Here is a 24215-nt window from a genome sequence, read left to right as displayed (position 1 = left end):
TTACAGTGAAAGGCACAATGGGAATTGCCAGTTTTGAAATAATAAAGGTGGAAAAGTTGGTGCAAAATTGAGACATTATCATCATTTTTAAAACAACAGGATAGCTGGGAGGACCTGCAGAAGTGACTGTTAGTGTATAAATGTGGCAGGCCTTTGGCTGATCAGTAGAAAGAGGTGAAAGTGCTCTGAGAACAATACCTACTGCTAATAACAGCAGAGAAGCTTGGGAAAATGTATGTGTGAGATCCCTGGATTTGATAGGGATGAGGAAACAACACTTTCATGAATTCTGCTTCCCCTGATTTGAGAAAAATCTGACAGGTGAGTCAGGAGTGTTTCATGGCTGATTATCAAATGCTGTCAGTGAGATTAACATTTTTTTAAAGGGTGTTTGCTCTATCCCTGTGACTAATAGGAGATATTTATTAAGCCAAAGAACTTTGCATTACAGGTTACAACTGGGTTGCAGTTCCTACTGAACAGGAGACTGTGATTACTCAGAGTTTTATCCTAAAGGTTTGGGATAGGAAGGAAAATATGTAAAGGTGACACAGCAGTGTGGTGACCCATCTTCTTAAAGACTTATTGGGCACTTGTGTTCTCCTCTGTGGAATCAACTCTAAAGTTTAATTTTTGCCATTTTATTTTCCTGCCTTACATGGAGGCATGCAGGGAACCACATGCACTGAAAAATGGCAAGGTAGATTTGGGTGGCATGAAAGAAGCAGCTTTGTCTTGGCAAAGTTGCCCAAAAGTTGTCATAGCAAGGCTGAGAGTGCCTCTAAAAGTGTAAAAAACCCCAAGAAGATATCTAGTTATTAAGATTTATTTTGCTGAAGAAAAATGTTTTGGTCTATTAAACAATTCTTTTAAGTCTGAAAAAGCAAATCTTAGGAACAAGCAAGAGTGAGGTATAGAAGGACTTTTGTTAAGGATCAATCATGAATGTTTTTCGTTTTGCAGCAAGGACAAGATGCTGAATCTTCAGCTTAAGACCGGGGCTGTGATTTTAGTGCTCTAAGCCAAGTTCATGCTCTGTGACTCTGATTTGGGCCCATATCCATAAAGGGGCTTAGGTATTTAAAACATGACTTCACTGGGATTTGCTCTCCTAAGCTGCAGAATGCAATCTCTGGAATTTGACAAACTCCTTTATACACCCATGTTTAAACAACATCCTGCTTTATGCCCAGAACAGCTTTTGCCTCCGAGGATGGCACAGCTGCTGCTCTGCCTGCCCTGGCCTGCCCAGATCTCAGCCAGGTGTAGTGGACAGGGGGTCAGGCAGGGATCTGGCACACAGGGACACAGGCAGGGATCTGGCATGCAGGGATACAGACAGGGATGTGGTACACAGGGACATGGGCAGGGATCTGACACACAGGGACACAGACAAGGACCTGGCACACAGGGACACATACAGGGATCTGGCACACAGGGACACAGACAGGGATGTGGTACACAGGGACATGGGCAGGGATCTGGCACACAGGGACACAGGCAGGGATCTGGCATGCAGGGATACAGACAGGGGTCTGGCACAGGGACACGGGCAGGGATCTGGCACACAGGGACACAGACAGGGGTCTGGCACAGGGACACGGGCAGGGATCTGGCACACAGGGACACAGACAGGGGTCTGGCACAGGGACACGGGCAGGGATCTGGCACACAGGGACACAGACAGGGGTCTGGCACAGGGACACAGACAGGGGTCTGGCACACAGGGACACAGACAGGGATCCGGCACACAGGGACACAGACAGGGAGGGGTCTGGCACAGGGACACAGACAGGGATCTGGCACAGAGGGACACAGACCCGGGTCTGGCACACAGGCGGCCCCGCTGCCCCGGCGGTGCGCGGCGGTCGGGGTGCGGATGTCACACAGCCCTGTCCCACCCTGGTGCTGAGGCCGCCTCCGAGCGCTGGGCTGAAACCAGCCCGAGAAGGGACGGTATTTCCACCGTGCAGCCGCACGAGCAGCGGCTCCGCACAGCCCCGGGGAGCGCTGCGCCGTGACAGGGACACCGCCATTCCCTCACACGGGAGCGCGGCGCCCCCGGCCTCAGCTCCGGCCTCAGCCTCGGCTCCGGCTGCAGGCCCCGCCACCCCCGCGCACGGAGCCGCAGGCCGCTCCTCCCCGTCTGGCGCGGCACGGAGGGAATCCCGCGGCGGAGGGAGGGAGGGAGGGAGGGGGCCGGGGCGGGGCGGCCGCGGGAGGCCGCGTCGCCGCTATAAAAGCGGAAGCGGCGGTGTACGCTCTGCTTGCCTTGCTCGGTTCATTCCGCCTTTCCTGCTAGCCCCGCGGACATGGCGCTGTCCGGCGACCCCCATTTCAAGAAGCTGGTGGAGTGGCACAAGGCCAACTCTTCCAAGCTCGTCCTGAGGCAGCTCTTCGAGGGCGATAAGGATCGCTTCCAGAAGTTCAGGTGAGGCCGGGCGGTGCCGCGGAGCAGCGGGCCCCGGGGCTGCCGCGCCCGGGCGGTTGCCGCGTACCGGGCCCGGGGCCGCGCTGGGCGCGGTGCGGTGCGGCCGGACCCGGGCGGGCAGGGCTGGCGCGGCCCCGCTCCGCTCGCTCCTTCCGCGCAGCCCGGGCGGGAGCGGGGCCGGCGGGGAGCGGATGGCGCACGACCCGCGGTGCGGGGCCGATGGCGGCCCGGGCACATGGGCCGGCAGCGCCGCCGGGGCCCGGGCCGGGGGTGGGGGCAGCTCCTCGCAGCCCCCGAGGGGCGGCCGCGCCGCCTGCCCTTGACTCATCCTTGCAGCAGGGTACGTGCCGGGCAGCACAGCGCCCGCTGCGCTCGCACAGCCGCACTGTGGGGCGGCGTTCGCAGCCTCTGGCACCCCGTGCTTAGTCATGATAAGCTCCGCGATAGAATCGCGAGGGGCCGCGCATCTCTGCGGGCCCCCTCCGGCCCTAGACCCTGCCCTGCAGCGGGGGTTGGTGGGGAGGTTTAGCCCTGCCTCGCCTCACGCCATCGCCGCTACAGCGAGCGCCATGTAGCACACGGAGGAGGAAGTAACAAGTGGAAGCATCGTGATACCGTTCAGCGCCTTCATCTTGTAAAGTGGGACGCGTGTTTTCTGTACGCTGGAGACCATGCTGAGAGGGCATGTGTGTGGTTACGTTGTTGTACTATAGCAGTAATCGGAAAAGTCAATATTACGAGATGCATCCCAGATTTGAGTTTTAAAGTGAGCCTGAGTACTAGAGATACTGAGCCTTCGTTCTAGAGTGTTGTGATAAGACTTGTTGCGTGCATCAGGTTTTTTCATAACTGCCCTACGTAAAGGGATTTTTTTTTCCTGTTTTGAACTCATTATAAAATTCTTACCTTGTAATTTAAGATTGTATTTAAAGTCCTGCATATCAGTATATGAGAGATAAAATATCATTTGCCTCGATGGGAAAAGTATGCTAGATTTTTGGAGTACTGTCTTCACCTGGCCATTTTAACAAGACTTATATTGTTAAGAAATTGATCAGTAATATCTGCTAGATCCTCACTTACAAACTTAGTTCTCATTGCAAGGTTTCCTTATCTCCAGTTTTTTTGTTTTCTTTTTCTGGTGAAATGATCTCTACTGAGGTTATTTATTTCAAATAGCTCCCCCAATTAATGTCCTTTTGTGCTGCCTGTAAGTAAACAGTTGAAGTGTCTTAAGTTTACTTCATCTATCTTAATCCTTTCTTTTAATTATTTTGCCCTGTTTCCTGATAAGCAATTTCATTCTAGTCTAGGAGAACTTCCTCATAGCAAAGTATAATTGCAGTGCTGAGTACAGCTCCCTGGTACTTTTTCCAGAGCTGGCCACTCTGAGCCAGATCAGCTGGAGGATGGTAGTTAATATCTGTTGGAAACCTAAGTAGTCTGGAGGTTTGGCCACATGTCTCTGTGTAGCTTGCAACTTCCGTCACATGGAATTAAGATTTATGAATATATTTCAGTTCTGCTGGATGTTGTTGCAAAACCATTGACTCCATTCCTTTAGAAGGAAAAGAGGCATTTTGCCCAGGTGAAAGTGCTTTCTAATGCTGGTTCTGGAGGAATTTCAGACTGGTGTGAATTGTTTTTAATCAGAATATTTTATATCTGGGCACAAGTATCTATTAATATTATTTTAAGAGCCTTACACTCATTCACTACAACGTATCATGTATATATACAGAAGATCCTTTCTTCCCTTTGTCCTTTTTTTTTTTTTCTAGTTCAGAATTTGTATATCTTGCTTTCCTGATAGGAGTGTAGTCACACCTGTAAGAGATCTTTGCCTTCTTTACCACCCAAGGTGGTAAGGTCGGGTAGGAGCAGGAGTTCTTATCAACATGGGTTGTTCACTGGAAACTGCTGGTTCTGAAAGGGTTGGAACAGATATGATGCAGCTATCATAAAACTCAGCAGGTAAGAGATATACCTGGCTGTTGACAAAGGTACCCCTGATGCAGATAGAAAGTGCAATGATGACACTGCTGCTTGGCTTGTCCATTATTAAGCATAAGAGCCATCAGTGTGAATGGGAGATGAAATCGTGGAGATGCTGCAGGTTGAGGGCTGCATCACATAGAAGTGGCTGTGGCTTACGTGACAAGGCTCTTGTCCCCCCCTGAGCAGCACTGCCACGAGCTGCTGCATTGCAGAGTGGGCACTTGGGCAGAACACAGCTCAGCTGCAGGCTTTGGGGCTTCTGTTAAACAAAGAGTGGATGGATCCCTTGCTAAAAGGCTTAATACAGGATTACATTGTACGCCGTGTGCTCCACCTTGTGCGTGGGAAGCTAAATCTCGTAGCCATTACTTGATCTGATTTTGCCTGGAAAGTCTTGGGTAGCACATTTTTGTAGTTTCCTTGAATGAACAGTGGCTTGAATCCAGCCATAACTTAATGAGATATTGTCTTCTAGGTCTGGGGAGATTGATTTCATACATACATGTAAAATAATGAATTGTAGGTAGAAGATGCATCAAGTAAATATGAAGTCATTTTTTTGTGATGGAACACTGGGAAAAGCTATCATCTGCAGTTTCATAGAAAAATAATTTCAATAGTTCTGCTTCTTTAAACTGGAGAAGTGTTAGTATGCTAATGGTCTTGCTGTATCATTAGTGAAATGTGTTCAAGTCTGAGATTTCTGTAAATAAATTGCATCAAATAGCAAAGAGTTATTTTTTTTCTGTGCAGTATCTGAGTGACAATTACAGTAGGTGAGCCAAACCAGTCCTCCCATTAGCCAGCCATATGCCAGGGCTCCTGGTGCTGGATGGTCAGGGTTTCAGGAGCCTGCTGAAGAGAAGGGTGCTTAACAGCACTGATTCTGCTTTTCCTTGCTTGTCTGTGTTCTCACTTATTAAAGAAACATGGCTCTAAGACTCTGCTTGAAACCACCTTCCTTTCCTTATTCACTGGTATGTTTTAAGACCATAAAAATGATGTTACTGTTAATAAACAGTTAATGAAGTTAACAGTAAGTAAAACCACTGAAATGTTAAGGCATTGCTGGTTATTACTGTTATTACAAGTTCAGCTCCATTCTTCCTTTGAAGAATCTTTCCTGCTCTGTCATGTTATGTATGAATAACAATTATGCTGTTGTGTGTCCCTGTGAAGTCTCTGGCATATGTGGTGGCTAAAATAAGAGCATGTTTCTGTGCTCAGATATTGAGAAAGGAAAAGCAGATGGGACAATGAGCAAGGCAGAAACACTTAGACTTGAGGTAGCTGCAATTTCCTCTGAAGGGTGTGTGGAGCAATAGGGAGAGTAAGATGTGCTTTTATCAAAGGCTGACTTACAGAATTCAGCTTTTCAGTTAGAGAAATTCTATAGATTTGGAAATGATTGCAGAGAAGAAATTGATTAAAACCCCAGTATTCTGAAGGACTAGAGGAACTACAGAACCCATCGCATAGATACAAGGATAGTAAATGCAAATGGGCTCACTTGGTTTCTACTGGGCTGCCATTTGTTTCCTCTCAGATGAGAACCTACAGGTGCCTATCTTCTGAAGGGTTAGGCTGTAGCTTGCAGATCATTTGTTAAATAATTTGTTAAATAATAATTTGTTAATAAACCTCCACTGAATCTATGAGCACTGCAAGACTAAACCATGAACAAAGAGTTTAATTCTGCATAGTAGTTGGCAGTGCTTCTGTTCATAATGTTGTATAGATTTTTAAATTAGACTTGTTCAAGACTGTATGAAAGAATGACGGGACCTATAGGAAGACAGCGTAATTTTTCAACAGCAGAAGAATGTGACAAACTCTTTACTGATAATACATAAGGAAAAAGCTGATTATTGCTAGAGAATGCTGGTGGCTCAATGGGAACAGTATGTGGTTGCTCAACTATGCATCAAATATACTTCTTTGTATTTGGATTTTCACAAACAGAAAGTGGACACTATAATTCAGATTATTGAAAAATAGGGTTTTCAACAAAGTCATTTAATGAAACTTGTTGGGCAAATTGGTCACTCACATCTTCTTTACTAACTTAGTCTAATTAGGATTCCCATTATTTTGTAATCTATAGCAGAGTTACCATTGTGTTACTTAAAACAGTCACCCCTCAGGTATATGTAATTAAATAACCTGTTGGTTTTGACAGCTTGACCCTGAATACTGATCATGGGGATATCTTGCTGGATTACTCCAAGAACCTTGTTACAGAAGAAGTGATGAAAATGCTGATGGAACTGGTAACTATTTGAAATCTTGCATTAATAAACAAAATAGCTTTTACCTGTAGCTCACTATTCTAGCACTGTTTATAAACATTAGCTAACATACAAGTTAAAAGGCATATGTGTACAAACCCTGGCAGGATTCAAATTCTTGCATTGTCATCTATCCCTAGTTACAAAGCCATTTTTAAATACATATCTGCATTAAAAAGAAGCAATTTTTTTTACCTAGAATCTAGTTGGGCTTTTAATCTATCATAATTTGTTTCCCTGTCTTTTGTTAAATGTTCATATTCTTTAATGTAGCTGGACCTTCATAATGTGTGTTGACTTCCACTATTTTAAGAGAAATCTATATTTACCTTTCTCAGGCCAAGTCAAGGGGTGTGGAAAGTGCCAGAGAGCGCATGTTTAGTGGAGAGAAGATCAACTTCACTGAGGTAAGGCTATTTCTGTCCATGGCTCTTTCCACTTTAGTTGTGTATTGTGGATGTTTGTGCATCTGTGTAAGCCAAGTCTTGAAAAAAAACTTACTTTAAATACTCCTTTGAAATCCTGAGTGGTTGTAATGTTTGCTGCATCACCTAGGAAAAATTTTACAGCTCTTACTAAAAAACCCCTTCTTTCAGTACATCTTATTTTGGAGATTTTGGTGGTAGGTTTTTGGTTTTTTCCTCTTCACTCTTGTGGTGAAGAAGATGAGTTAGACCTTGCAAAGGGCATGGAGCAGAGTATTGCATTCCAGGTATCCCTTACATGCTTTTTGCCTAGTATTAGTGTTCATAAAGCTTACTAAACTGCCTAGAGGGTGTGAGGGAGGATTGTGGTAGACCACCTACTTTGGACTGTGATGCTGCTTGTCTTTGGGTACATTTAACAGTCAAGACTATAAACAGTCTTGGGAAATTAGCTCTGTATTTCAGTAGGAGGATGACTACCTTCCTCTTTTTGCAAATCTGAAGGTTGTAGTTATGGTTAAATCTTTACTAAAACTTTACTAAAACATACAGAAAGCCAACTGTACTTTCTGATATTAAACATCAGATGAAAACTGGGAACTTAACAGTACAGTTGGTTTGATTAGCCTGCATTAAAAATTAAGGCTACTTAGTATGTTTGAGGCAAATTCAGAGAAAGCAGTATTTCCTTTGACTTGGCTATTGAATGATTTAGCTATTGCACAAGCTGTTTGCTTAAAGTAACTCAGCTGATGGACATTGTATTGTTTGTGAATGATTCATGTTTGTAAAAAGACACAGAAACAGATACAGTTTCACTGGAGGAATGGTTCCTGTTCCTTCTGTATTAATGCCTTAAATTTGCAGATACAGCTGCTGAAAAGAGAAAGCAGGGAAAGAGGTTGAAGAGTCTTAAATCTGTCTGGAGGGTTGTTTTGTCTGATACTGCCTGTCACTGCCCATCTCTGTGTATTATGGAGTTGTTCTTCACTGTGTATTGAGAGCAGGTGTAGCAGTTGAAGTTTCAGAATTTTGAAGTCTCAGAAAGCACCTAAACACAGTATCAAACTCTAATGTGTTTGTTTTCTGCTGCTAGCTCCCTCTTTTCCTACTGTCTTGATACCACTTGATGTATCTTACAAGTCTAGAAACACCTCTTATCAGGCTGTTTCTCAGTTACTTCTTTCCAATTCAGTAGTTGACTTGGATGGGGTTTGCCTAATTTTTTTGTTTGCATGGAATATCAAACCAGGTTGGTTTGGCTCTGGAATGGGAGCACGTGGACAGTGTGAAATTGTCAGATGTTAAGCAGGATGCTGTCAGCATGAATAAAGCTAAAGCAGTAAGACATAAGGGAGCTTCTTGATGGCAAGAGCTGACTCGTCCACTGCTCTTGATCTGCTTTAGAACATTCTTTGGATATTTGTCTGAATTATTTTAGACTTGTCTGTATTGGTGCTTCAGCATTGGCTTTGGCTGCCTGTTGTGTGCTTATGTGGAAGTTGTTTGTAGTGCACCCATGGGTGTCACTGCCAGGTGTTTGTCCCAGATGAGTTCAAACTTGGAGCTTGATATGGTACAAAGAGCATTATAAGGTAACTCATCTGACCACTCATTGTGGGACAGGCTTCATAGCCTGCAGTGTATTTACAGAATACTTTCTGCCCTAACCACAGAGATCAGGTCAAGTAGGCTTCCTCTTGATTAGGCAAAGCATCCTTCTAGCTGATAGTGAGCCGTACTTACCAAATACCATTCTGTGGCCTGTGTGCTGCAAAAAAAATTGTCTGTTCACCCCAAATTTGTGTGGTGTACTTCAATTAGCAATGTGAAAGAGGTTTTGTATTTTTGCATTCCAAGTCAGTAACCACAAACTCAATGATTTTTGAATTGGCATTTGGTATTAAGTCATAACTTTGCAGTTATATTGTCTGTGTCTTTGTCTCACAGTGCCTCTCATTGTATTAAGGAACAGTGAGGTAGAGCAGACTAATTTTTAAATTTGTTCATGAGTATTGACTAATTTCTTCATTCTGGATTACAGCTGTTAAACTCTTAAACAACTGACCCACAGGCCAGATTTTGGTGCTTTGGCTTGTGTGTAACTGCCAAGAAGTAATATAAAATTGTGCATGCTAAGATTTTGTCTTGTAGCACAACACTGCCTCCATGTTTGGTGTGCAAGTGTTCAGATAACATTTATTGTGGGTAGTGGATATTGTATTCTTTGTCAAATGTTTGATTGTCTCTTCCTATATGAAAATAGACTACTTAGGATAATTGAGAACATGCCTGAGAAAATAACTTCAGCTGCTTGTTGTAATTGATTTTTTTTTTTGTATTGTCATCATAAGAAACAATTTCAGTTTTATATACCTAAAGCATGCCAAAATAAAGATCACAGCATTGTCAATATTGCTGAATTCTGAACTTCAATCTCCAAATGCTTTCAAAGGGATTCTGAGCCTTTTTTCCCCAAGTGAAACTGTACTTTGCATATTGTGCTGTTGTAAGCCCCTTGCACTGAGATGATGAAGTGAGAGGGTGATTGAGGTAGCTGCTGATGTGTGTATGCACACACACTGAAAATGCTGCTCTGCTAATCCCAGTTAATCTAAAGGATTTTCAAGTCCTGATGGTTATACTGCCCTCTGGATGAGGTATCTGAGGCCCTGGGGTGTAACCTGGAAAGAGCCTCATCTTGGTATTCTCCCCTTGTTTCAGAACCGAGCTGTGCTTCACATTGCTCTGAGAAATCGCTCCAATGTGCCAATCCTTGTGGATGGGAAGGATGTTGTTCCAGAAGTGAACAAAGTGTTGGACAAAATGAAACACTTCTGTCAGGTATAGTACCACCATAACTTATGTTTTTATACATTTGTTCTATACCCAGCCAGGTTCTTACATGGGGGTTGTGAAGTGTTAAGTGTAGACTGGTTTACATGAATTATTGTCCTTTTTTAAGGTTGATAATAGTTCTGGCTCAAGCATGGAGGAGCTGATTTTATTGATTCACTCTTGTCCCCTGTTTCCAGTTGGGTTTTTCTTTAATGGGTACTCTAGATTTTGCTCTTTCAGCAGTAATCTTGTGTGTACTTTGGAAGTCTTGTAAATCATTAAGTACCATTCCAATATTGCTTTATTTCTTGCTAATTTTTCAACTAATTTGCTGCACCATGTAGAAACTGCCTCTTAACATTTGTTTAAAATCAGGAGAGAGGTAAAAGTTCCCAGCTAAATTGCAATTGGATTATGTTCTATTTAAATAGTTTCTTAAGGACCTTCTGGTTTTAGGTCAAATTACTTTGATTCTATTCTGTTTGCAGAATACTCACCTACATAGTTTTAATGCACTTTAAACAAGGCTGTGAGGACCTGAACCTGCTTGGTTGCTGTTGTGAGGAGTCTTAACTGGTGGTAGTGCCCTGTTTCACTGCAAACTCACACTTCTAACCTGTGCAGAATAAGCCTGTGTTCTGTTATTAATGAGAAATGCTAAAACCACAATAACTGACACCAATTGGTGTGAATTTGGTGCTTTCCTCATATGCTGTGAGAATTGAATGGCCGTGGATATTCTGTGGTGTCTGCCACCATAGAATTTTTAGCTGATTATGGTTTTGATAGTGCAAAACAGGAGTTTTCACTGGTGCCATCCTCTTGGTTGCTCTATGGTTTCAATTATCAGAACCCATAAATCACTTTCATGCAGATGTATCTTCTCTGCAAAGTCACGTTAAGCAATTTCTTTGAAAATATTAACAAAGATGCTGCTTTCAGTTGACTTACTTAGCAGATGGGATTTTAAGACTATAGCAATATTTTATATGGGTTACAGGAATGCTGCTACTAAAAATGGATTTTCTGTTTGGAAAAATGAAAAGCCTAAATATTTGTAGTGAAGGAAAGCAAGTATCAGGATAATTAAGTGCTATGTAGTAAAATTGTTTTAGATTTGGGAAATGTACTTGGAAGTACTCCTGATACCAGAAGAATTGCTTTTGTGATTGGAATAGATTGAATGTATATGTGGTAGATGATGGACAAAATTCAATGTAGAATTTGTTATTTAATAATTGTAATTTTGTTTTGGAACTTTCAGTGATCCTTAGACAGGAATAGAGCAGGAACTTGTACATGTGCTGTTAAGGTGCAGCCCAGAAATAAATCCTAATGCAAAGCATACTTGCAAGAGAAAAGCTTTTAGAATGTTTGGTTTGCCAGTAAATCTCTTATCTCTGTGGTTTTATTTGTACTGTCTTCCAGTTCAGTTAGTGAAGTGCTTTCTAGTTAAAGACACTTGAAGTACTGCTTCAGGTTCAGATACTTGTTGCACATAGTTCAATGCCCAAGATTTTTTCACTTTTGGATAGATGGCTCTTGCCTTAGCAAACACTGTAATTGCTACAGCAGTCCATACAGAAGGGAGAGAGTTTCAATTTCATCAAGTGTTTAATGTTGTGCTGTGTCTTTACTTCTATCTTAGGCATAATGCAACACCTAGCCAAGAAGGTAGCTCTGAGTGTAGGCCTTAAGGTCTAGGGGCTTGAAAGCTGTCTTTGGCAGCTTTCTACAACAGTACCTGAAAACAAAGCCTGCTTTCCAGCATTAGCATCAGTAGCTTTAGTGTAAGTGTAAAATAGTAATTGCTTTTTTTTCCCCTTTTTTTTGCCACAGAGGGTCCGCAGTGGTGAATGGAAAGGCTACACTGGAAAGGCAATCACTGATGTGGTCAATATTGGGATTGGTGGCTCTGACTTGGTAAGCCCTTGACTTCTGTACACCCTGAACATCTTTGTGTACATGCTTACAGTGAGGATAAAATCTAATTGTGGCTTCTATCCAGGGCCCTCTGATGGTAACTGAAGCCTTGAAACCGTATTCCAAGGGCGGCCCTCGTGTTTGGTTTGTATCCAACATTGATGGTACTCATATAGCCAAAACCCTGGCTGAACTCAAACCAGACACTACTCTCTTCATCATTGCATCAAAGGTATGTCTGATACAAGCACTGCCTGTGTCTTCTCTGACCGTAAAGAATTCAGTCAGAAGAGAGGGCTGTCTGCAGGAATATCTAGATCAGGGTTTTCCAGTGTGGATTATTCTAAACAGGTCTGTTATGATTCTTTCTAAAGTTGCAGTACAAGGTTGTCTTGCTGCTGAAGTACTTGGGAATCTAAGTCAATTGCTGATAATTATTTAACCTAAATAAGATACATGAACAATTTCATGTTGTCTGGGGTTTATTTCTCAGTCAATGCAAGTTTTAGCTTTATCCCCAGAAGTTTGCTTCCCTGCGCTTCTCTGTAGGTGGAGTGTAGTATCCAATGTAGTTATTTCTTAGAAATTCTGGCTATTATGTCATTCCTAAAGGACTTCTGATTTTTTTTTTTTAAGCAAAGTGTACTTGCTAAGTGTTTTGGTTTTTTGCATTAATGAATCACGTGTACTTTAAGAATCTTCATTTTATAGTGTAGTCACAAAATACCTTCACCTAAATAACTTAAATGCTGAGTTCCTTGAGCACTATAAATACTAAGCTGCTTTACTTAGAGGTGAAGATAGTCTGCTGGTACTTCATAAGATGACACCTATTCTGATTACAGACTGAATAGCTGCCTTTAAGTCTTGCCTTGCTGAGAACTTACTCTGTGAGCAATAATGGCCAGCAGCCCTCTCCCTCTGAGGAATGCTTCTGTCTGAGCAAAGAGGTGGAGACAGACTTCATGGTTATGTAACTTGGGTTGCCTTCATTTGTAAAGCACAGTAGAACCTTTCTGCTGTTGGAGACAATCTGCAACAAATGAACATGTGCTGGCCATGCTCTGCGCAGTCCTCATTATCTTATCTTGGCACTGCTGCAGCCGAGCAACAGCTTATGGAGTAATAAGGAAACTGCACAAAGTAATACTAATGGTCACTTGGAATAATTGAGTCCAGGGATCACAGTTCAAAGGCTTAGAAAACTGCCAAATTGCAAGAGTAACACTTGAGTTTGTTTGCCAGACTGTACTTAGATAATTGGATATATTTGGAAGAGGATGAATGGCATTTTTTTTCTTTCCATAACAGGCTTATGTTTCATAATGAAATATTTCTGGAGATGGATGAGAGTAGCATGAATCTAGTGTTCACCCTTAAAGCTAGATTTTGATGGCTGAATAAATCAGAATGGTTGTAGATACTTGCAGAGCTGCATGACTGAACTTCTATGCACACTTCATGAAGCAGGAAAATGCTTTCCTCTAATCAGCAAAAGAATTATGACGAGAGTCTTGGTAGAAATGAGTGTTCTTCCATGAAAAATAGGAATTAAAGGACAATAGGACAGTCCAGCTGGGTTAGCCTGTTTAGATATTCAATTAGTGGGTTTTTTGGGGTTTTTTTTTTGGTTAAACATTAAAACTTTAATATTTTAGTAGAAGACTGAAGTAGATGACTTTAGTCTCAAGGTTTTGCAGAGCAGTTTGGGGACTGGGAAGGCAAGAGACAGGAAATAATTATTCCAGTTTCAGATATATACTAATTTGCAGGTAGATGGGTAAATCTAGCTATATTAGCATTTACTGGATTCATAAGCTTGCTTTTTCCTATAATATGGCAGCAGCTGTGTATTATGAACATCTAGAATCACTCTGCTCTGGTTATCTGAGCATATGATGTTTTAGTAGCCTGAAGTTGTTTCCATTTTAACAACACTGTTTTACTTATTTGCTTGTTTTCCACTGTGCAGACTTTCACCACGCAGGAAACCATCACCAATGCAGAAACGGCCAAAGAGTGGTTCCTGCGTGCTGCTAATGATGTAAGTCTGACATCTGTAACTTAAGTAACAGAATGCAGCAGTTTTTGTTGTGCAATTTCTTTCTGGTCATTCATTGTGCTTTGGAGCAGAACCAGTAATTGCCCAAACATAACAAATTATGTAGTTAGATCATTTTAGTGCCTTGGTAATGATGGACTGTTTTGTCCAAACAAAGTGATAACCCACTAGCTTTTTATTATAAATGGTTCTCATGCATTGTTCTCCAAATCTTGCCTGTTAAGTAATAGTGTAGTGTTTGCCTTAGAGCTAACCAGTAATTTGGTAGAACTACTGGTAATGAAAATACAAGAGTAGTGTGTGTGGCTCTACCTTTAAATTATTGCTGAATCTTTAAAAACTAGAAATGAATCTATGGCTGGAATAATACACTGACATTTCCATGGCAGATGGCTGTACTATGAATAGAAACCTTGTATTTGGCTCATTCTCTCCTATTTCTAACTCTTAAAGGAAAAAATGCAGTTACTACCAGTTCAGTAATTAAGATAGTCTGTAATGTGTTCCATTCAGGGTTGCTGTACTGTAGTTTGAAAGCTGGGCTTTGATATTCTTCCTTGCACTACTGTTCAGACAACTTATCTTTGTTTACCAGAACACCTTTTCAAAGATTCAAGTCTGAATCTGGAGCTTGACATTTATCAGTAGTTCTGGTTGTCTTGGTTTTTTGCCCTTGGCTGTAAGGGCAGTGGGTGTACATCAAGCTCCATCTGCTCTGGAGCTGTGGTGATGTCCAGAGTGGTAACACTCTGAAGGAGAGGGTGTGCCCCTTTCTGGAGGGAAAGCTGCTGGAGGGCTTGATGGGAACATCATCAGAATGTTCTTTGAATATGCTGCCAAATCCTACACTGAATGTGAAGAAGATGATTTCAAGTTATTAACAACTGATGACAGTCAACAGCATTTTGTTTAAATTGTAGCAGATAAGCTTTATAACCAGAAATGAAAATAATTAACATTCTAGACCTAACTATGTGTTTATTTTTATTAAGCCTTCAACTGTGGCCAAGCATTTTGTTGCCTTGTCTACTAATGCTGTAAGTATAGTCAATCTAGTTAATTTTTCCTATGTACTTTTAAGGCAAATAGTAAAATCTAGTAAGGAAGCTTATCCTTTAAGATGCTCGAATACCAAATTTTAGCATTACTCTTGAAGGGAAGCCCTTTTTCTTCTCCTCAAAGTGACTGAAACACTTCTAGAGTATTGAACTATACTGAGGTTAGACTTTGGTTATAAATGTGTGCTTTTTCTACTAGAGCTTTACATCTGAAATCAAGAGCTCTTGTGTTTGAAAGGACTTGTTATTAATGAGTGTTACCTCTAATTGCCTAAGTTGTGTGTGAATACAGTTACGAAAATAAATGTTATTCTGAACTCCAGGTAATTGCCAAAATAGTGCAGGCATTTTGAAAAATGCTTATGATGATCATACTCTGTGGTATTTCATGCAAAATATGAAGCGGAGAGACTGGCAGCAGTTTGAACAACACTGTGGTCATTGGCAGGCTATCAGGGACTGACATTATGGTTCTGGTAAATGTAAACTGAATGTCAGACCAGCTTAAACTATATGGCCACTTAGATTCATCAGAAAAATGAATGTATGTCATTGATTTTTAATAATGAGTAGTGATAGCTATTTCTGGAAATGAAAATGTGGTTTTTGTGGTGGCTGCTATGCATTTTTTAAAATGGATGTAGTTGTAGGATTGTTTATTTAATAGATACTAAACTTGCATTTGCTTGCTTGGTATAAAGCTTTTCATGACTGTTGGTTTTACTTATGGTTTTTTTTTTTTAATGTTTATTTTAGCCTAAAGTTAAAGACTTTGGAATTGACCCAGAGAACATGTTTGAGTTTTGGGATGTAAGTAAATGTCTGATATGTGGTAGGTGTTAACTGTTAGCTTTTTCTGAAGCAAGTAAGAGGGTTCCAACTAGATATCTGAAAACTGCAGAAGCAGTTTCTAAAGCAGCAACTCCTAAATTATAGGAGTTGTATTCAATGCACTGAAATGCCTGAAAACCCTTAACTAAAGGCAAGTTGAGAACTCTTGCCCATTCAGTTAAAATCTCCCAGTCAAAGGTCTGAAGAGGAGTCTGTGTTCTTAGATGTCCAATCAGCTGTTGAGTAACAGGAGATAGTCTTGGCTTATTGCTTATTTCAAGTAGTTATTATAAGCTGTGACATTTGCCTGTGGGTGTCTATGGTATATAACCTAGGCCTGGTAAAGGTCAGACATCAGAAATGGGAGCCCAATTGGAGATGTTGTACCAGATGCATATTTTAAGTGTACTGCCCTTTGGCATGTTACCTTTCCCAAGCGTCAGCACTTTGCTGAAGCAGGCTTTCCCTGTAGAGGAGTGATACTGTGAAAGCAGTTATTGAAGCAGCAAATTTGGAATTTGGAAGTGAATTGGAATTGAATCTCTACTTAGCAGATGTTATAAAAATTAGACGAGTAGGACAACTTCAGACTCTCAAACGCATTTGTTAGGGTGCATTGTGAAATGCACGTTCTCTTGACTATGCCAAATATCTTCAGTGAATTGTCACCAGGAAGAGTATTGGTTTTGCTGAGAACAGTCTAAACACATGCTGCTGTTTCTAATAGTTTGAATGTAAAAGCCTTGCCCTTCTGTATCTCAACCATCTCTTGTTTGCAGTGGGTTGGTGGCCGCTACTCCCTGTGGTCTGCCATTGGTCTCTCCATTGCCCTGCATATTGGTAGGTATTCCTTGGCCAGCGTGCCAAGAATTGCTCTGTTTGCCTCAGGAATGTAACTATGGAGTGCATTAGCAGTAGTGGATGGTGAATCGGATTTGGGACAAATACTGTTTATGTGCCTACTCTGAGTGGTTGGATGTGGGTGCTAAAAAACTATCTTCAATGTAATGAAAGTGTTGATATTTTAGTACTGCAAATATAGTTTGGGGAATTACCCCATACTTGGGGACAAATAGTCAAATTGCATTGCTTTAGTCACATAGCCAAAAGTACCTGACTTATATAAAGCTGTGTCAGTGTTGAAAATCAGACCTTGCAAATGACATTCCCAAACTTGAAGTAGGGTGTTTAGCTTCTGTAAGTGTACACACACTAACACCAAAGTCCTGTCTCTGGTGCTGTGTCTTTGAGCTCTGTGTAGCATTCTTAACTATGTTCCTCTGCTATTAATTCCTTTTGTTCCCAGTACTTTGTAAAGGCTATAGGGCCTGATGATTACATTTGTTCCTTCATCACTGCTTTCAGATGTTTAAAGTCTAAAGCTATAATGTAATTTATTTTTCTAGGCAAAAGCTAGGATTCTGTTAGACTGGGGTTAGAAGAATAACACAGGGTTTGGTGTTTTTTGCAATTATATGAATAGGAGTCTTCATGGGTAGAAAAATCTATTATAAGAGCAAAATCAACAAGTCAGGCACTTACTGTTTCATCTGCAACAAACTGTTCATTGCTGCTGTCAGACAGATTTAGTGCTGACTGCTGACATGCCAGCCTATCTGCACTTCTTCCTCTTAGACTGCTCAACTCCCGCAACTGGCCTCTGACCATAGGTAGAGCTGCTGCTTTGAGCCCTAACATTTCACCTCCCAATTCTTATGTAAGAATAAGGATTTCTGTTTTTGCAAGAAGGGCTGGCCTTAGTGAAACTATTCATTTGGGAAAGTGAATGGAGATTTAAATACCCTAACTACAAAGCAAAGGAAAGCCCAGGTGAATTGAGAGAGCAGGGAAGGGAGGGGGTAGCCTTTTTTTCAGAATTTGAGCTGATTTTCCTATACCAGTGCAGAAATCCCTGCCATGCTAATCTTGTCCTGTTTTTTGGGGGGGATATATCTCCCACTGGCTGTGGTTAAATGTTCAAAATTGCTAAAAACTATGTGGCCTCAAAGCAGGCTCTGTATTAAAGGCTTCTGTTTTCCTTCTGGTTGCTCATTCTGCCTGAATGGGGATTTTAGGCAAAGGTTTTTGAATTATGTTTCAAGAAGTTGGACTTGCCCTGAAGTCTGGCCATTAAGCATAAGACTTCCAGGATGCAAAATTTGGGAGGAGTCTAAGTGCAGCTTTAAACTTGATTAGTAGTTGGGAGGCTTGCTGCATACAAGGAATCAAAGCTGTTTCACAGTTGTCTGTATAAGAAAAACCAAGTTTGAGTTGTAATAGTGAATACAAACTGGCTTCTCTCCATTGTAGGTTTTGACAACTTCGAGAGCCTGCTTGCAGGAGCCCACTGGATGGTGAGTGTGGGATGCCAATTTTAGATTTGTTCCTCTGAGTTAGTAAGGAAATGGAAAGCAGGTTGATTTCTGAAGTTCAGCTTCCTGTCTTGTCCTCAATGGTGTTAAAATGAAAGTTAATGGGAAGCTCTCACTGAATCAACACAATAAAAACAATGTGGGAGTTGGGAGGGGTGGCAGCTGCTTTGTCAGAAGTGTAACTTAGCTTTGTGTGGTGCAGGATAATCACTTCCACACTGCGCCCCTGGAGAAGAACGCGCCGGTTCTGCTGGCCATGCTGGGGGTGTGGTACATCAACTGCTACGGCTGTGAGACCCACGCGCTGCTGCCCTATGACCAGTACATGCACCGCTTCGCCGCCTACTTCCAGCAGGTAGGGCTCACAGCACGGCTGCCAGCCGGGACAGCCAGTCTGCCTGCTTCCTGGCCTGAGTGTGGCACATAAAACTGCACCCCATTCATGGAGTCAGCTGCCTGAAGACACTGGTGCCAGGAATCGATTTCAGCTTATTTCTGCACTTAAAGACCTTTTCCTCATACCTCTGTTATCTTGATGTCCATAAATTAAGCAGCTGTATCCCTGATGCTTATAAAATTTCTATAAACAAGCACTACTTATTGAAGTATGTATAGAAATTTGTACTGAGTGATCCTGTTCTTCCCATCTTTAGGGTGATATGGAGTCTAATGGCAAATACATTACAAAGAAAGGCTCCCGTGTGGACTACAGCACTGGCCCTATTGTGTGGGGAGAACCTGGCACCAATGGGCAGCATGCTTTCTACCAGCTCATTCACCAAGGTAAAGAAACTGTTTAATTCCTTGTCCTGGAATTAAAGCCTGAATGGCTACAGAGCTGTACGAGGCAGCAGAGTTTGCACTTGTTTAGAAGTTGAACATACCTAACCTAAAATCACATTGCTGTGGGGTTTTAATTAGTGGCTTATGAAAACTATAAGGTGCAGGTTTTAACGACAATAAGGAGATCAAAGCTGAAACGACTGAGCTGTATGTTACTTCCCTCTGCTGCAAATAATAATGCTCTTCAATAAATCTTTTAAAAATGACCGAGTCTGTCAATAACTCTGAAAATGGGGTCAAAAGTGAAGATTTTCTAAGACTTACCTGATGCAGAGTTATTTACCTGTTATTTACACTTTTTTAATAGGAACTCGCATGATTCCCTGTGACTTCCTGATCCCAGTGCAGACCCAGCATCCCATCAGAAATGGCTTGCATCACAAGGTAAGTTCTTTGTCAGGGCAAATATCACCATATTTGTGACTGAAGGCATGGTAACTTACTGGATATTGCCTTGTGTGATATTTCTGAATGTCCCTTTGAAACTATACACAAAAGCTCTGTTAACATTCACAACAGATTTAAAAATACCTTGATTATAATTGCAAGTTATATGTAATGCAGTGGTATGTTTATTCTTGAAGCAATTGCAGTGCCAGCTTGAGGCAGCTCACTGGTGTTTCCTGTGAGTCTGCTGGAGCTGGAAAGAGTTGAGCAATTAAGTATTTAAAATTCCTTGAATTGTAAGGAATATAGTTCTTGGAGAGTAGGAAGAAACAAATTCTCAGACCTGATGTGACACTATCTCTGAAGCTTTCAAATATTAAATTCTAGGACAAAATTTGGGGTATCTAATGGTATGACTGAGGTGATGGCCTTCTACATAGATGTTTTTAACCTGTCCAGCTTTTAGTTTATCTAAGGATTTTCAATGAACTAAGATTTTTATTTAACTTCCAAAGGTGGAAACATGTTCTGGTTATCTATTTAATGCATACATACTTTGCAAAAAGCATCTTTACTCACTGAATTTCAGTCTTGTCATGATTTTAGATTACAAGAGCTATTTGAATTGTGTAATGGTAATTTTTTTGTCAAGTAAAACCAAATGCAGGTGAAAATTTAGAATATGACTTCACAAAAGAAGGGGAAAAAAGGTTTCATTTGACTGTAAAAAAACTTATTGTATCTTCAGGTAGGACAAAACCACAGAAATTTGCAAGCTAACATTAGACAGGGAGCAATAAGTTAAAACCTTGCATTGGTAGAGATTGGTATATGGTAAGCTGTGGGGATTTTCTGGCATACAGATGAGTAAATGCATCTTAGCTGGTTACCTTTGACCAATGTTTGCACCTGACTTTCCATGAGATGGTGTGGTATGAGAAAATCATAGCTTATACTGAGTGAAAGGATTGTGTGAAGTTCCTGGCTTCTCTGGTGCCACTGGGAGACTTGCTGCCAGCTTCAGCAGGAGCAGGATTTTGCAAAACTGTCCTGGCTGTCTTTGAATGTGTGTGCTTTAGAATAGTAATGAAGTCTCCTGGCACTTGGAGGGAAGAAGCAATAGCTAAAATGGCTGCATATTTCATTGTAAGTCTGGAGTAGGTCTTGGTGTGGGTTCAAGCACCAGGTACCAGTGTTCCAGCCATGCAGATGGTGATTTGTTTGTTTCTGCCTGCTAGATCCTTTTGGCCAACTTCCTCGCCCAGACGGAGGCCTTGATGAAAGGGAAGACGGCTGATGAGGCTCGCAAGGAGCTTCAGGCGGCCGGCCTGAGCGGGGAGGCTCTGGAGAAGCTCCTTCCCCACAAGGTACCCGGCTCAGGAGTGCCCTGGACTGAGGGCTTTGCTGGGGGTGGCAGGGCAGCTGGGATGGGGGGCACTGGCACCTTGGCAGGGCACTTGGAACAGGCTGTGAGCAGCACTTTGGCACTAAAACCTTGGAGGTGTTCCAGGAAACATGGGCTATCTCAGCACTGCCTTGGGCTAGTGACTTTTGGGTTACTTCTTGTAGCCCACAGTAGCCAGAAATGCTGGCTACTTGGATATATATTGTGTTTGTAAAAAAAAAAACATGGGAATGATACGATATTATGGTTGAAGGCCTTTAGAGCTTTCAGGACTTTGTATTTGCTGCTAATGCAAATAGTCTAGTGTGGACTCCAAAAGAGATAAAATCTGCAAGCTTCTAATGGAAGTGTTACAACATACTAGGTGATAATGTAACTCTTGTTTTGGAAGGTCTTTGAGGGAAATCGACCAACCAATTCCATCATGTTTACAAAACTCAACCCCTTCACCCTGGGCGCCATCATTGGTGAGTAAATACATTTCTCATCTGTGAATTCTAATGAAGATTTTCTGGTCAGTTTTATTGATAAATCTCTTTCTGCTTATAGCCATGTATGAGCACAAGATATTTGTTCAAGGAGTTGTCTGGGACATTAACAGTTATGACCAGTGGGGGTAAGTTTCCTTGGTTTCTTTCTTTTATGCTTCTTGACAGATTCTTGAATCTATTGTGAATTAGAGAAAAGACAATCAAAAGGTTTTATACTTGGAGCACATGGTTATGGGATGGTTTTAAATGAGAACAGATTTTCTGTGGATAGGTTTCCATGCCATAATACATTATGCATAGGTTAGCCATGCATAATAACTTGTAGATGACAATTTTGACTAAGGACTTTTGCTGAATTTAGAAAAACACTATGAATGTAAAAAGGTGCAGTAGTGAAGAAGATAGGCAGGTAGGTTGAACACATGCATGCACTATGAACTAGGAAGGAAAACATTTTCCCTGTAGTGTGCAAAAAAGAGTATTAACTCTAGTAGGCAGTTTGAGTGGAATCTGTGGAGCGAAAGATTGATTACCTCTTAATTTTCCTGTGCTGGAGAGACAGCATACCTGGCAGAGGTCTGTGTAGGCAGCAGCCCTTGGTTTCATGCAGGCTTCATCTGTGACTAAGGGCTGAGCTGGAGCTCCACATGTTCAGCAGCAGTTTGGAGGAGTCTGTCACTTTGTCACTTAAATTTAATCAGGAGCTAATCAGGTTCTTTCATCTGTAGTAATATGAACTGTAAACATACTGTATATAGGCTTTGGTAGAGGGATTGGGAAATAAGATTTTTTTCAGGTGCAATCCTGCTTATGCTGTGAGGGGTTGTTTTGAAGAGCACACTTACTCTACAGGTGTTGAATATCCATTTACACTAAGGTACCTTAGTCTCTGTGTGTGTTCTTTGGTGCTGGCTACCACAGCATGTTCTATTATAGAACACTTTTGCAGAACCTGAAAAAAGAATACTGTCTAGTACAAGCTGATGTCTGTTATAAATTCTGAAATCAGGAGTGCAGTAGGAGTAAGTACAGCTTTTGTTGCCACACATGAAGTTCCAGGACACAGGTGAACACTGAGATGAAAAGATTCTGCTTAGCTTTTAAAACAAAACATTCATGTAAACATCCTGTAATGTGTGCTGTGTGCTCAGCTAATGGGAACTCCAGTTTTTCATGAGTGACACTGAGTTGAATACTTTGGTAATTTTTGAGGGATAGACCATCATGGATGTTCCTTTTTGCTGGCATCTATTTTTAGTATCAATGGCTTATAGCAAATACTGTAAATTGTTAGCACTAATACTGCTTTTTGTTTTTTCTTCTCATGCTTTTGTAAACACAGTGTTGAGCTTGGAAAACAACTTGCCAAGAAAATTGAGCCTGAGCTGGAGTCAGATGCTCCAGTGACATCTCATGATAGTTCAACAAATGGGCTCATCAATTTCATCAAAAAACACAGAGCTTGAAAAGAAATACTTGGAGGACGTCGACAATCTCACCACCGAGTACCCAAATCTGTTGTAGTTGTGCTTTTTTTTAGCCACTTTTAACAAAAATAGCACTTTACAGATGTAGCTCTCTTCACTTGTTGCAGTTCATCTTGTTGCGTCAAGTGTTACAAATGAAACTAGTTTTGTGAAACCCTGAGATTCTATAGTTGCTTTCTATTTCTGTGGCTGTTAATCTGTAAAGTGCAGCTGGTATGTTCCTCAATTCTTATCCCTCAACTTCCTTAAAGTTGGTCACCTACTGATACTAGAAAATAAAAGGTATGATGGATGAGTAAAACTTCTTCACTTTATCTTTAAAGTGCAGCCCTAGTAACATTTGCCTCACTCACTGTGTAAGGTTCTCTGAAGCCAAGTGAGCTGACTTTTGTCATTTTGGACTGGTTCTGCTGAATGCTGGAAACTAGAATGTGTTTAAAGAATCAGACCTACAGCTGTAGGTTATTCGGTTACATTTCATCCCTTTTGAGCAAGGTACAGAGGTGTTTTTTTTCCCCCCCAGTGCTACTGTGAAAATGCAAGTTTATTGATGTTTGGTAAAAGATTTCCTGTTTTGTCTGTAAGCTATGTGCACAGCTATCCAAAAAGAAAGTAAGTTCCTGAAGACAGTGATATCTTAACAGTTTTCCAGAGTTTGTGAAGCAAAAGCTTGGGATCACTTGGAGAAGAAATGCGGTTTTGGTATCCTCCAGGAGGGATTTCTCACTGGTTAATCAGCATCACTGTCTCACAACAATGAAAATATAGAGAAACCTGTTGTCAATAAGTTGATCCTCTTTTATTCTCTACTACTGTTAACTTCTTTGCTAGCAAACTGGCATGCTCTGGCTATTGTTCTGTAACACCTTTAATAAAGGTAAGACACAAGCATTGAAAGGAAGCTTTGGTTCTCATACCCTCAGTGCTGACTCCACTGTGTGAGCCGGGACCCCTTAGCGCCCATCTTTGCTGTGTGCTTCACTGGCGGGGCAGGGTGCTGCGGGCTGAACCTCCCCTCCCTGCTCGGACCGCTGGAGCACTGTTCGCATGGTGGGGAAGAGGACCCGCCCGAGGGCAGCACGCTGCTCTCCGGTCGGTGTAGCCCGGCTCTGTCCCTGAGGGCAGCACGCTGCTCTCCAGTCGGTGTAGCCCGGCTCCCGCCGCTCTCCCGCGCTGTCCCTGAGGGCAGCACGCTGCTCTCCAGTCGGTGTAGCCCGGCTCCCGCCGCTCTCCCGCGCTGTCCCTGAGGGAAGCACGCTGCTCTCCGGTCGGTGTAGCCCGGCTCCCGCCGCTCTCCCGCGCTGTGCCTGAGGGGCCGCTGCCGCGCGCGGGGCGCCCCCTGCCGGCGCCTTCCGCCGTGAGGGGAGCGGGCGGGA

The 24215-nt window shown here is 42.1% G+C and overlaps 1 protein-coding gene across 1 annotated transcript; it reads left to right on the top strand.

The window, feature by feature from the left end:
* The first annotated feature begins 2235 nt into the window (after positions 1–2235).
* GPI (glucose-6-phosphate isomerase) lies at positions 2236–23602 on the top strand. Its single transcript, XM_079316205.1, has 18 exons — positions 2236–2431; positions 6609–6699; positions 7056–7124; positions 9867–9986; positions 11820–11903; positions 11989–12135; positions 13876–13947; positions 14958–15002; positions 15780–15833; positions 16634–16694; positions 18165–18208; positions 18429–18581; positions 18880–19009; positions 19377–19453; positions 20695–20823; positions 21253–21328; positions 21411–21477; positions 22695–23602. The coding sequence occupies exons 1-18, from the start codon at positions 2313–2315 to the stop codon at positions 22816–22818; spliced, it is 1662 nt and encodes a 553-aa protein (XP_079172331.1). The 5' UTR covers positions 2236–2312; the 3' UTR covers positions 22819–23602.
* The last annotated feature ends 613 nt before the right edge of the window (positions 23603–24215 follow it).

Source organism: Erithacus rubecula, assembly GCF_903797595.1.
Source record: "Erithacus rubecula genome assembly, chromosome: 12".
In the NCBI taxonomy this organism is placed as follows: Eukaryota; Metazoa; Chordata; class Aves; order Passeriformes; family Muscicapidae; genus Erithacus; species Erithacus rubecula.
This window is presented reverse-complemented; position numbering and strand designations above follow the sequence as displayed.

Excerpts from the sequence above, each read along its gene's own strand:
- GPI (XM_079316205.1), top strand. The coding sequence starts at position 2,313 with ATGGCGCTGTCCGGCGACCCCCATTTCAAGAAGCTGGTGGAGTGGCAC. Across the intron at positions 19,454-20,694 it reads GAAATGGCTTGCATCACAAG|ATCCTTTTGGCCAACTTCCT; the intron begins GTAAGTTCTTTG and ends TCTGCCTGCTAG. Across the intron at positions 21,329-21,410 it reads CACCCTGGGCGCCATCATTG|CCATGTATGAGCACAAGATA; the intron begins GTGAGTAAATAC and ends TTCTGCTTATAG.